We start from the raw sequence: 15,152 nt of genomic DNA, 5'->3' as shown, positions 1-15,152 counted from the left end.
TGTGTATACTCTGTATATACCCATGACTATGTGGCTAGGCATAGCTCAAAAACAGTCTATAAATCTGCTGACGATACAACCATTGTTGGTAGAATCTCAGGTGGTGACGAGATGGCGTACAGGAGTGAGATATGCCAACTAGTGGAGTGGTGTCTCTGCAACAACCTGACACTCAACGTCAGTAAGACGAAAAAGCTGATTGTGGACTTGCGGAAGAGTAAGATGAAGGAACACATACCAATCCTCACAGAGGGATCAGATGTGGAGAGAGTGAGCAGCTTCAAGTTCCTGGGTGTTGAGATCTCTGAGGATCTAACGTGGTCCCAACATATCGATGCAGTAATAAGTAAGGCAAGACAGCCGCTATAATTCATTAGGAGTTTGAAGAGATTTGGTATGTCAACAAATACACTCAAAAACTTCTATAGATGTACCGTGGAGAGCATTCTGACAGGCTGAATCACTCTCTGGTACGGCGGGGCGGGGGGGGGGCGCAGGGTAGTGAGTGGTTACTGCACAGGACCGAAGGAAGCTGCAGAGGGTTGTAAATCTAGTCTGCTCCATCTTGGGTACTACCTTACAAAATACCCAGGACATCTTCAAGGAGCAGTGTCTCAGAAAGGCAGCATCCATTATTAAGGACCTCCAGCACCCAGGACAAGCTCTTTTCTCACTGTTACCATCAGGTAGGAGATACAGAAGCCTGAAGGCACACACTCAGCGATTCAGGAACGGCTTCTTCCCCTCTGCCACCTGATTCCTAAATAGACACCTCACTTTTCTAACACATATTACTTATGTTCTTTGCAGGATTTTTAATCTAGTTAATATATGTATACTGTAATTGATTTACTTATTATTATTATTTTGTAGTTAACAAATTTCACGTCACAGGCCAATGATAATAAACCCGATTCTGATTCTGATTGTCAACGAAGTAGAAATAGTGAATGTTATTTGAATTTGGAATGTTGTTGCAGTAGAGTGCACTTGGCTGAGGATATGTGTTCAGTGTTGGTACTGGATAACTCCTGACTCTAGAGTCAATATTTCTGGAAACACCCATGTGATACTAGCAAACTAATGTCTAATGCATCTGTCTAAAGTTTATTTTTCTATTCTTTTAGTTGAACAATTTGTTATTAAAAATAAGTGGGTTTAGTGTCCCACCACTCCATTGTAGTGATAAGTCTCAGATGAAAAATTGAAGCACTGTAATTTTAGGATTGTTGCCATGATAATTCCAAAATCCAATGGGAAAAAGAAAATTCTGTTTACAACAGGGACAGATAAAGACGTGCCATGACCTTGCAGTTAAGTATAGGATTCCCACAAGAACATGTGGTTTGAGTGAAGAGAACATGCTAAAATATTAACAATATTGTTTGATTAAATTATTACAATATTTAAAAATATTATCAAGTGACAATATAAATGTAGTGTTTAAATTTTCTATGACCTTGTTCCTGTATGTGGTTTGCTAGCTGTTTGCATTAAGTGTCTTGCACGCACAAATGGGATGTGGGGGTTGCAGAAGCTCCATATGCTCACTCCCCAATATACATCAAGCTCATGCACAAATGGAAGTTTATTTTGTAATATGCATCTATTTAAAGGAATCTTGCAAAGATATCAAATTTAAATGTTTGTGCATGTCCCATTAAAGCTGCGAGCATTGTTTGGAGGTAATGGATGCAGGAGGAAGTGGCAGTAATTGGTTTGCTATTGTCACAACCACCAAGATGGAGTGAAAAGCTTTGCTTTGCTTGACATCTAGACAGATCATTCCAAACAGAAGCACAATGAGGCAGCACAAAAGGAAAAAAAAATCAGTAACATTATGCAGAAAATTGTGATACAGTTACCAAGAAAATACAATGCAGAAATAAATAAGGTGCAAGGAACATGATTGAGAGATCAAGTGTTCATCTTTCTCACAAGTTCCATTCGAGTAGGATAGAATCTGTCCCTGAACCTAGTGGTACGTGGCTTCAAGCTTTTCTATCTTCTGCCTGAATGGGGGTGGGCGAGGGAGAAGAGGGAATGTTCAGGGTGGATGTCAGTGCATTGGGGCTCCAAATTATCTTCCTTAGAACTTTAAGATTTCTTATTGCAGCTCTCATCTAAATGTATTCATGGATAAAAACAAATTATTGGAAGCTTGAAATGGTGATAATACCACATTGGCTGTTTATGGTGCAGAAACTTTTAACAATCCCTGGGCAATTGCTTTCCCAAATAGTTCAAAAATACCTTTAACATGCAGAGTGCTTTACACTATAACAAAGTACAAATGCTACAATTTGAGTAACACCAGAAAATGCAGGATGTCCATTATAAGCCCTTCATCGGGACTGGAAAAAAAAAGATGAGTAGATTCAAAAAGTGGGGTAAGGGAAACGGGAAACACATGATGATAGGTGAACAAGAGAAAATCTGTAGTTGCTGGAAATCCAAGCAACACCTGCCGAAGGGTTTCGGCCCGAAATGTCGACTGTACTCTTTTCCTAGATGCTGCCTGGCCTGCTGACTTCCTCCAGCATTTTGCGTTGGGAGCTGATAGATGAAACTGGGAAGGGGGAGGGGTCAAGTAAAGAGCTGGGTAGTTGATTGGTGATAGAGATACAGGGCTGGAGAAGGGGGAATATAATAGGAGAGGACAGAAGGCCATGGAAGGAAGAAAAAGGGGGAAGAGCACCAGAGGGAAGCGATGACCAGGCAAGGAGTTGAGGTGAGAGAGAGAGAAATGGGAAATGGGTAATTGAGAAGGGGAGGTGGCATTACCAGAAGTTTGAAAAATTGATGTTCATGCCATCAGGTTGGAGGCTACCCAAACGGAATAAAAAGTATTGCTCCTCCACCCTGAGTGTGACCTCATCGCGACAGCAGAGGAGGCCATGGATTTACATGGTGGAATAGGAATGCAAAATGGAATTAAATTGGGTGGCTACCAGGAGATTCCTCTTTTTCTGGCGGATGGAGCGTAGGTGCTCAGTGAAGCGGTCTCCCAATCTACATCACATCTCACCGATGTACAGGAAGCCACACCGGGAGCACCAGATGCAATAGATGATCCCAACAGACTCGTAGGTGAAGTGTTGCCTCACCTGAAAGGACTGTTTGGGGCTCTAATGGTAGTGAGGGAGGAGGTGTAGGGGCAGGTGTAGCACTTGTTCCACTTGCAAGGATAAGTACCAGGAGGGAGATCAGTGGGGAGGGATGATTGGACAAGGGAGTCGCATCGGGAGCGATCCATGTAGAAGGCAAGTGGGTGGTGAGAGACACGCTCAGTGGTAGGATCCCATTGGAGGTGGTGGAAGTTTTGGGGAATTATGTGTTTGATGTGGAGGCTGGTGGGGTGGTAGGTGGTCCCTTTGGCCCACTGAGTGCATGCTGACCATCTCATCATATTATTTTAATTCCAAAAGTCAGAAGATGAGTTTATTGTCATATGAACAACTGCGATTATGCACAGGTGCAATGAAAATTTGACTTGCAGCATCATCACAGGCTTCATATGAACAACACATAGGTAGCATTTGCAAGAAGAACATAAATTATGCACAGTTTGTACAAGTAAAAAACACAATTAGAATAAAAACGACCAAGTCCATTGTAAAATAAAGAGATTAGAATGGCCTGGCCATAGTCTTGCTAAACTGTGGTGGTGATTAGGATTTGATTAATACATTTCCCAACACTGTATTCCATCTGCCACTTTTCTGCCCATTCTTCCAATCTGTCTAAGTCCTGTTGCAATTGCATTGCTTCCTCAGTGCTACCTATCCCTCCACCTCTCTCAATATTTTCCACAAACTTTGCCATTAAGCCATCAATTCCATTATTCAAATTTTTGACAAACAACGTGAAAAATAGCAGTCCCAATACTGACCCCTGATGAATACCACTAGTCACTGGCAGCCAACCAAAAAAGGCTACTTTTATTTCCATTCGCTGCCTCCTGCCTGTCAGTCATTCCACTATCGATGCCAGCATCTTTCCTGTAACAACATAGGATTTTATTTTGTTAAGCAGCCTCATGTGTGGCACCTTATCAAACACCTTATCTACCAGGAGTTAATTTACTGCTACCTTTTCAGACACTTTGTTATGGATGATGCAAGTGCTACTGGGTGGTAATCATTGAGGCAGATCACCACAGTCTTCTTCAACACCAGTCCAGTAGTTGCCTTTTTAAAGCAAGTTGGAACCACAGACCACAGAAGGAGGTCTCAGATCTTAGGTGTAGATCTTTTTCTTCGGTTGTCCATCGAAATCCGATGATGACGTCCACTCCTTTAACAGTGAGATCTTTGATGACTATACAGTCCTATCCTGGACCCACAAGCTCTATTGCAGGAGGGACATGTATATGTGGTAGTGGTGGCAACCATGGCTGCATTTCTCCTGGCTCTCTTCTGCTGTCTTCTGGTTGTTCTTTCCATCTCCAGAATATGACCCCCATCCCTACACAGCTGTCGCCAAGCAGTACGGTCAGCAGCAACATCCTCCAGGTCCTCGGGTCTGATCTTGCACTTCCTTAAAGCATTCTTCATCTGATCCTTGCAGCGCTTCTTCGGCCCTCCAGCTGAGTGTCGACCATGATGTAGCTGGCCGTATAACACTCTGCGGGGTAGTCAACATGGGGGCATCTTTATCACGTGCCCCAGCCACTGCAGCTGACGCTGGGCGATCATGACCTCAATACTTCTGCAGTTGGTCTTTACAAGTATTTCAGTGTGAGGCACCTGCTCATGCCAGGTAATTTCCAGTATGTGCTGGAGGCAGCTTATGTGGAAGCGCTCCAAGGACTTGATGTGACAGCTGTAGGTGACCCAAGCTTCACAGCTGTAAAGGATGCAGTTTTATTAAAAGGCAATTCTGAGCACATTAATGTGTCGGACCTCTCAGATCTGCACTGAGAATTCATACTGACACTAATATACTAAGAGTCTAGTCATAAAAAAGCTACTTCCTAATGCAGTAAATGGTAAAATCTAATGGATAATACAGAGAGCAGTAAAGTCCCAAAGATGTGCTTGTAACTCACTTAGCTATTATATATTGTTCCTCCTGTAGGTAAGTAATAAAATAATTGGTGGCAGTTAATGGGCACTTAAGAGAGAATGGTTTGTAAGGAACTGGGTGAGAATGCTCTGAGACCTGCCCTAGATCCAATGGTCTGAATAGCCTTCTTCTATGTTGTATGAGAAATGAGGCTTCGAAGATTGGGACATTTAACTTCTAATAAATCATAAGTCAAAAGGTTCTGTTATCAACTATAAGTCTAGAGGGGTGTTCAAATAGGTGGCAAAACATTGTATAGCAATTTACAAAAATATAACATAGGGCTTGAGGACAGATCTTACAACCTAGCTTCGCATCCTCAAAGATTCTCAAACCAGTGTGAATTTAAAGACAGACCACATTTCAGTATCTTCTGTAATTAAGTGCAGAAGGCAAGGGTTCTCTTTGTTCTCTCATTTGTATGCTTCCACCTCAGAGGAAAGCCTAGGAGGTCTCAGAGCTAGATTAAAGGAGGGACGTCCTGCCAATCTGGAACGCTATGTTTCTGATGTTATTCATAGAACATGTACACTAGCTAAGAAATATTCCCCTTTAAGGATCTACAAACAAATTACATGTTTCATTTTTCATAAATGCTGATTTTGCTGGGAACATACAGCCAGCTGCAAAACTAAATGCAAGGAATGAGTGTGTGGGTGTGCAGACAGAAAGATAATTAATATCTAAAGGCAAAGTGGAATCCAGGCTGATTACTTTTTTATTAAAAGTTCCCTCTATTTTTCACTGAAGAAAATAATATGGTCTTGGGATTTTTCCCCATTAATATTGTAATTTATATATATATATATATATACTTTGTTTGCTAGCACTGATAACATTAAATGGAGGCATGAACACAGCAAGTCCACGTCAGTAATACTATGAGGAAAGCCCCAATTCTACTGTATACAATGTGGTGTGACATTAAACTGCCATATAATTCCTGATCTTACTGACTTCAGGTGAATCAAACAGGCTTTGGCAGCTGTGGAATTCTTTTAATTCAGTTAATGATCTGGACTTTTGAAATAGTAACAACAGTTCTTAATAATGATGACAGCAAAATCTGCAGTTTTTTTGTAAAAATCCATCTGATTCAACCTTAAGGGGAGGATATCCACTAGTCAGGCCTGTGTATTACTCCAGCCCCACCTTGTCTAATTGACTTTTAAATGGCCTACCAGTTCAAGTGCAGTAGATGTGGACCACGCAAGATCCCAGAGAAAGAATTTTTAAAAAATCAAGTTTCTACTCTGTTTTAGCACAGAAGCTTAACGAGTGGGGAAAAAAAAGTGTCTTCAACATTGTTTTTTACTGTTTGCATTCTTTTCTGCTATCTACCAGTAACTTCTCTTCTTTAACTTTTCCCTTACATTCTTGCTTTAGCTATATGATGGACCCAGTGCCCAGTCTCATCTTATCGGTACTTTCTGTGGGAATACTTTGCCGCCATCAGGAAGAGCCTCTGGTACCAGTCTGCATGTGGCATTTCAGTCAGAGTCCAGTTTTCCAGGCAATGGATTCCAGATGTTGTGGTTTCAGAATGGTAAGATTACATACCATGCCTGAGTATTTGCTTAAATTCTCTGTCTGGTCTACATGCCAGCTGTTTCATCACATGAGGCACCCTGCTTTACTACTTAACCAGTTAAAATGGATCTGTCCCAGGCTTTCTGATATCAAATTCGTTGAGGTTAACTTGGCTGTCACAGTTTGCCAAACTCTTATTTGAGGTTGTTACTTACCAATCATACAGTGCTGCTTTTGCTACAAAATCATCAAATCTGAATCATTCTTCAAACCTTTGTTGTTTCTCAAAACCAACTGAATTCTGCTACCGACACATTTTTATTTAGTCTCTATTTTAGCAGGAAATCATCATCCTTTCCATTTGTGCCCTAGAGTTGTCCAAAAACCATGTCCAATTTTTAAATGTGCTATGCGAAGTAACCTATGGGGTGGGTCAACGTCGAATGAAATCCAGAGCTTCAGTAGAAGTGACATATGTTTATGAAACAGCCTGAAAATAACTTGCAGAACTTTTTATTAGAGGGTCTGTATCTACACGTCAGTCCTGCTTCACATGAGAAACAGCTCAGTCATTTCCCTGGAGATTTTCTGGTAATCTGATGTTAACTCTTTTTTTCAAAAGAATGTTTTCAATTATAGTAATGCATGGAAAACCTCATCCTGCTCACCTACACCACCAAGTGGTTGAAGAAATCATAACTCTATTTTTTAGGAAGATAGAAAATAGGAGCAGCATTTCGGACTTCATGCCTACCTGAATTTTCCCATTCTTTCTCCAGGCTGCTAAATGCCTGAGATGGAGCTTTAAAGATATGAGCCCAATATTTACGATGAGGCAAGAAGGTTACTGGGAAGCCTGGTGGAATCATAGAAAAGTACAGCATAGAACCAGTGCCTTCGGCCCACCCAGTATATGCCAAAATATTTATACTGCCTACTACTCTCACTGACCTGCATCAGGACCATAGCCTTCCATGCCCCTACCAGCCAGACACCTATCCACATTTCTCTTAAATGTTTAAATCAAGCTTGTATGCACCACTTGTGCTGGCAACTTGTTCCATACTCTCAGGGCTCTCTGAGGGAGGAAGTTTCCCTTCGTGTTCCCCTTAGACTTTTCACCTCTCACCCTTAACCCATGACCTCTAGTTGTAGTTCCACCCAACCTCAGCAGAAAAAAGCCTGCTTGCATGTATCCTGTCTATACTCATTGTTTTGTATACCTCTGTCAAAACTCCTCTCAATCTTCTACATTTCAAGGAATAAGGTCTTAACCTATTCAATCTTTCCTTATAACTCGGCTCCTCCAGACCCGGCAACATCCTTGTAAATTTTCTCTGTAATCTTTCAACCTTATTTACGTTTTTCCTGTGGGTCGGTGACAAAAAAATGCACACGATACAGGTCTGGAAAATTAAACATAAGATTCAATTGCAATACAAAGTATGTTAAATTGAATTGTGTCTCCACTTCTGGAACTCACAATGATGTGGGCAGAATGAATCATTGGAAAATCACGCGCTCCCACACCAGCTATTTGCAAGCCCCCTGCAGTTTCTAAGCTGCCACACCCAGTAGTCTCCAGGAAGTAATAAAACGTAACTTTAAACAGTGCCTGCAAAATATTAATGATAGGCCCATTTGCTTAGCTTTGGGGAAAGCCAGCATTTGGAAAAAAAATCAGATATTTAGGATGCAGATGTAGAATATAAACATATTAGTGAAAGTACTGTATTTAGGAGTATTGGAATTTGCAGAACTGATTTTATCGATTATTATAAATTCTGTGATTAAAATTATGGAGATGATTGGACCGTTTCAACATGGAGCAGACTGTTGAGAAAAAGAGTGGGAATGGAATTCAAACCAACCGCATTTTTAAGCAGTTGGACCTCTTTTGTTTATTTATTGGTCGTTTAGATAAAACAGCAAAACAAGCACAAGACCAACATATTGCTCACATAAGAGATTAGCCTTTGAATTTGTGGATATTCGCAATATAAAACAGTCTTCATGATTTATTTTAGCTGTTGCAGCTAATTATAGTCCTGCATCAATAAATTCATCTGTATTTCAGAGCAGACGGCAACTTTGTGTTTCCATAGCCTCACAAATAATTATTACTTCATTTGGATTAAGTAAAACTTTTCTGTTCAATGTTAAATCCTTGCTACTTGTTGAAATAATGAATCACTGCTTTCTCAGTGTGCTTATTGCTTTGTACCAAGTCACAAGTTCTTTGAAATATATTGGTTTCATGGTGATTCTGTTTGTTACTTGATCTCCTAGCAACCAGTAAAGAGGAAATATCACTGCAGACTTGTTGAGAGGGGCTTGGAGGTTTTTGTTTAACCAAGTGGAAAGTAATGTGTAATTTCAGTAACTTCTGAGTTAATAGTCATTTCCTTGTCTAAGACCAGCTCCTTCGCCATGTCATGAGAAATTATATTGAAAGAAGCTTTCCGTGGCAACAGTATTTACTACACAGTCCTCTGCACACATATTTGATCATTGTGTTATTGTCTGGAACTAAATTTGAAATATCACTAAATGTATTTTTTCCTATGTAAAAATGCTAATTCTTCACTGGGCTGATGACATTCAAGATGAGGTAGTTGCAGATATTTCTCGTGAATATTTTGGTGTCTGTACCACTGAGTACTCTTATGCAGTGAGAAAACATCCAAGGCCAGTTACTCTCAGTTTATATTGTTCATGAGAAAGAGCGGATAAGTCTGTGTGCACAGGTGTTAATGCTGAAATAACATTCGTGAGTTCCAAAATATCCTGAGACATGGAAGCTTCCTGCTTTTTATTTCTGTTTACATTTCCTGTTGCTCTGGGTGGACAGTATTTTTTAAACTATCACAGCTAGAGATTCAGAGAGAGCTTCATGGATTACAGCACCCATTCTCTTTTATTCTCGGAGACTGTGATACATAGTCGATAACCCTCTTTTGAATATTTGCTGAAAGATCTTTTAGAGATTCTATTTTCTTTCATGTTTATTTCTATTTTCTTTCATTACCTATGCTACTGAATTTACACTGATTTTTAACGATAGGAGTATCATGTGAATTTTGGTAGACCGTACAATTGGACCCTAATTCCAATCAGTTTGAAGTTACTGATGATTAAGACTAAAGTTAACCCTTATATGTTGGGGATTTGGGGCCAGGATTAATTTTTAGTGGTGTTGAAAACTGCCTGTTCTGGAAATATCATTTTCAGTAAAGTCCAGCATGACTGTACATGAAATTATCTGTACCTTGCAGCTTTAGAGTTAGGATTTAGTTTTTTTAAATACATTTTGTAACTGTCAACCTGATCTATTTTCTTCATGGAAACTCCTGATTTTGTGCCGAGACTGAAGTCTGTTTGGTCAGCAATATTGGGTGAATAGTAAAGCTCTCTGTATTCTGTCTAAACAATGGGTCAGAGAGTACAATCTCAGCAAAGCAATGCCTGAGGCTTTCTTTTCTAGTAACAGTTCCTATTTATGAAGTGTTGGGGTACTTCCTCCACATGAACTTTCATTTGAGCATTGGGTTGTTTCACTATGCCACATAATCCACAGTAATGGCTACCCCAAAACTTTTCAGGTGTCTACACTGAGATTTACCCCAATTATAGTTCAATTTCTTTGAATATCCCAGTTCTTTTAGTTTTTTATGTAAGTTTTCCAGCAGAGTGGAACTTTGAATTGTGCTGCAAAATACGTAATAGAATTATGTTTTAATAAGTGATTATTTTTTTGAAAAAAGTGTTTACTGGTATCATTCTGTTCCAGCAAACAACACAAGTCGGTGTATCAGAGTACGTTTTATGGCATTGTTACGATGAAAATAATACTTATTCAATTGGTTCCTCTTCCACCACAGGCAACAATAAACACGATGCTCTCTGCCGTTAATCAAAGCTTGCCAATCTGTTCATTCTACTGTTTCCCTGTTTGGTTCAGCTAATGATCAGGATTATGTGTCAGGCCCTACATATGGATTTCTCAGTAATGAGTGGAGTCAAGGAACCCTGTTCATTGATTATTACTAAAAATTGTTTTCGAACATAGTTGCATATAAGTACATTCAGAAAGTTTATATTCAGCTAACCACTGTTTTCTAATCCTAAAAGTGTGCTGTTGTCATTATCAGGAAGAGAAATGGCCACACAGTACTTTTCCAGTGTGCTCTTATGCACTGATTGTAAAATTATGCAAGTATCTGACAATGAAAATAGAAGCATTCTATCACTTGTTATTTTTTCTCTCTAGTAGAGCTGTTGCCCTTCAAATATTTTTAAAGTGAATGAGAAAAAAAATCTCAATTAGAATGATTTGGACAAGCAAAGATTCCACATGGAATCAGAGCCAGAAAATGAGTCATTAGAAAATGTGAAAGAAGATTACAACCTACTGTGCTGATATCTACTGGAAATAGTTTCGTTTATTCAAATGACTGATGAAATAACTCTTAGCTGTACACTGAAACAAACAGTGGAATAAGGGTGTGAGGATTCTTCTCAAATTCCTGTTTGATAACTAGCAATAGCCACAAAACTGACCAGCTATCATCTGTGAGCTTTGCTTAATTTTTGTGCCTTGAATATGTTAAAAGTGAATTTTTCGAAAAGACCTTCCATTACCTTATAGTGCAGCTCATGATTTCAGTACTCATTATCCTCGCAGTGGGCGTGGAACTTCATTATGTCACAGACTGCTGTTCAGATGCATTTGAGCCATCACAACATATTAGAGGATGGCTACTGGACAACAAGGCCACACATTGACAAGCATTAGCGATATTTAAGAGACTTTTACATAGGCATATGGATGAAAGAAAAATGGAATACTATACAGTCATAGGATGGTACAGCTCAGAAGCAGGCTCTTGGGCCCATCTAGACTCTGCCAAGTTCCATATTTTTACCATTCTCTGAGTGAAAGAGCTCCCCCTCATGTTCCCCTTAAACATTTCACCCTTCACCCTTACCTTAACACATGACCTCTAGTTCTAGTCTCGCCCGATTTCAGTGGAAAAAGCCTGCTTGCATTGATGCTACTATATGTCTCATAATTTCGTACACCTCTAACAAATCTCCCCTCATTCACCTGTGCTATAGGCAATAAAATTCTTACCCACTCATCCTTTCCCTATAACTCAGGTCCTCAAGTCCCCACAATTTTCTCTGTACTCTTTGACACAGTACTACACATGAGGCTGCTTAGCAAGCTACAAGCCCATGGTATTACAGGGAAGACTCTAGCATTGATAAAGCAGTGGCTGACTGGCAGGAGGCAAAGAGTGGGAATAAAAGGAGCCTCTTTTGGTTGGCTGCCGGTGACTAGCGGTGTTCCACAGGGGTCTGCATTGGGACCAATTCTTTTTAGTTACTGTATATGTTAATGATTTGGATGATGGAATTTGATGGCTTTATTGCAAAATTTGTGGACAATATAAAGACTGATGGAAGGGCAGGTAGTTTTGCGGAAGAAGAGAGTCTACAGAACAACAGACAGATTAGGAGAATGGGCAAAGAAGTGGCAGATGGAATACGTGTCGGGAAGTGTATGGTCATGCACATTGGCAAAAGAAATGATAAGTGTTGACTATTTTCTAAATAGAGAGAATATACAAAAAAACTGAGGTGCAAAGAGGCTTGGGAGTGCTTGTGCAGGATTCTCTAGGGATTAATTTGCAGATTGAGTCTGTGATGAGGAAAGCAAATGCAATGTTAGCATCCATTTCAAGAGGACTAGAATATAAAGCAAGGATGTAATGTTGAAAATTTATAAAACACTGGTGAGGCTTCACTTGGAGTATTGTGAGCAGTTTAGGGCCCCTCATCTTAGAAAGGCCAAATCTTTATGTATATTTAAGGCAGAGATTGATAGATTCTTGATTTGTCAGGGCATGAATGGATTCTGGGAGAAGGCAGGCAACTGAGGCTGAGAGGAAAATTGGATCAGCCATGATGAAATGGCGGAGCCGACTCATTGGGCCAAATGGGCTAATTCTGCCCCTATATTTTATGGTCTTATAGTCTTCCAATCTTATTGATATATATCCTATAGGTAGGTGACCAGAACTGCACACAACACTCCAAATTAATTCTTACCAACATCTTATATAACTTCAACATAATCGCCTAACTCCTGCATTCAGTACTTTGATTTGTGAAGACCATGTGCTAAAAGCTCTCTTTATGACCCTATCTTTCTGTGATGCCACTTCCTACGAATTATGGATCTAAATTCTCAGATACCTCTGTTCTACAATATTCCTCACTGCCCTATCACGCACTGTGTAAACCTCACCTCACTGTGTCTTTCCAAAGTCCAACAACTCACACTTGTCAGAATTAAATTGCATCTGCCATTTTTCAGCTCATTTTCCACATGCCCCAGATCCCGCTGCAAGGTTTGATAGCGTTTCCTGCTGTCCTCTACACCCCCAGTCTTGGTGTCATCTGCAAACTTGCTGATCCAGTTTACCACTTTGAAAATGAGATGATTATTATAGCTGACAGACAACAAAGGACCCAGCAACAATCCCTGTGGCACACTACTTGTCACCAGCCTCCAGTCAGAGAGGCAACCACTCTCCGGCTTCTTCTGTGAAGCCAATGTCTAATCCATTTTACTATGTCATCCTGAATGCATAGCAACTTAACCTTCTTGACCAAGCTCCCATGTAAGACTTTGTCAAATGCATTGTTAAGGTACACATAGACAACATCCACTGCCTTTCCTTTATTAACTTTCCTACTAACTTCCTTGAAAAACTCTAATTTTATTTATAAACAAGAGAAAATCTGCAGATGCTGGAAATCCAAGTAACACACACAAAATGCTGGTGGAATTCAGCAGGCCAGGCAGCATCTACGGAAAAGAGTACAGTCAATGTTTTGGGCCAAGACACTTCAGCAGGACTAGAAAAAAATGATAAGGAATAGAGTTAAAAGGTCCTCATCTTTTTTTCTCCAGTCCTGCTAAAGGGTCTCAGCCCGAAACATCGACTGTACTCTTTTCCATAGATGCTGCCTAGCCTGCTGAGTTTGCCAGCATTTTGTGTGTGTTGCTAAGATTGGTTAGACATGACTTACCATGCACAAAACCATGCTGACTCTCCTGAATCAGTCCCTGTCTAGCCAAGCACTTACATATCTGGTCCCATAGAAAATCTTGCAGTAACTTACCCACTACTGATGTCAGGCTCATGGGCCTATAATTTCCTGGCTTCTTCTTAGAGCCTTCCTTAAACAACAGAGCAATATTAGCTGTCCTCAAATTCTCTGGCACCTCACCCATACTAAGATCATCTTAAATACCTCTGCTAAGATCCTTGTATCCTCTACACTAGCCTGCCACATGTTCTGAAGGAACACCTTGTAAGACCCCGCAGATTTATCCATCCTAATTTGACTGAAGACAACAGACACCTATTCCTCAATGAGTATATGGTTCATGTCCTCAATGCTGTCTTGTCTCACTTCTCTATCCATCTCCCGAGTACATGCAGAAGGAAAGAGTCCATTAAAGATCTTCCCCATCTCTTAAGGCTCCATGCATAGATGACCACTTTGGTCTTCAAGAGGACCAATTTTGTCTATTGCTATCCTTTTGCTCTCAATAGAGCTCTAATATCTCTTTGCTCTAAATCCATTTGCTCGGTTCTTTACGGGAATGTAACCCGCTCTCAGGGCCTCACAACCGGCTGTTTTCTATATGCCAAGGACGCGGCCTGAAAGACTAACGCACCTTCAGAGTACGGATTTTTGTAGCTCTGGAGGCGGACAGACCCGAGGTCAGTGCTGCCACAGAAAACTGGTGTGTCGTGGGAGTACAGGGAAGATCGAAAGCGGCAAGCTGAGCGCTGGCTGTGTGCCCAGAGATCCGCCATCTTTGGGCACAGGGCTCAGAGAAAGTGAGGCAACAGACTTCTAAATCAGCGAGTTGTTTTGTTATGTCCCGCCTGTCACTGTGAAATGGGGATTCCTCTGTTTCCCTTATTAGGGAGAGAGAGAGCCTATGTCGAATTACTGGGTGAGCGAGTAGTCTTTGGGGTACTGCAAGTCTGTGTCTCTATCATTGCTTTGCTGCACGCTTGAGTGCTCGGTGGAGGGTGCAGATGCTTTTTTTGCTGGTGGGAGAAGGGGAATCGTTGCTTTGCTGCTGCTTATGTGAGGGAGGGGGAGCTGTGGGGGTGCTTCAGGGTTCTAACATTTATCTGTCATTCATTCTTTGGGGCACTCCTCTGTTTTCATGGATGTTTGTGAAGACAAAGAATTTCAGGATGTATATTGTATACACTTCTCTGACATTAAATTGAACCTATTAATACATCTGTAGAAGCCCTCGAGATTCTCCTTCACCTCTGCTAGAGCAACCTCATGATTCCTTTTCAAATCAGAATCAGAATAAATATCATTGATATTTATTTATTAAGAATTTAATATCATTGGCATTTGTCATGAAATTTGTTGTTTTGTAGCATGAGACCATAAGATATAGGAGCAGTATTTTGGCCATTTGGCCCATCAAGCCTGCTCCACCATTT

At 40.5% G+C, this 15,152-nt stretch overlaps 1 protein-coding gene across 1 annotated transcript in view; it reads left to right on the top strand.

The window, feature by feature from the left end:
* Window positions 1–15,152, top strand: part of cubn (cubilin (intrinsic factor-cobalamin receptor)) — a 392,255-nt gene that overhangs the window by 120,152 nt on the left and 256,951 nt on the right. Inside the window, 1 exon segment of the mRNA XM_072254425.1 lies at window positions 6,454–6,613. Coding sequence (XP_072110526.1) covers window positions 6,454–6,613 — 160 coding nt within the window.

The sequence above is a fragment of the Mobula birostris genome, chromosome 3 (genome assembly GCF_030028105.1).
Source record: "Mobula birostris isolate sMobBir1 chromosome 3, sMobBir1.hap1, whole genome shotgun sequence".
Lineage (NCBI taxonomy): Eukaryota > Metazoa > Chordata > Chondrichthyes > Myliobatiformes > Myliobatidae > Mobula > Mobula birostris.
This window is presented reverse-complemented; position numbering and strand designations above follow the sequence as displayed.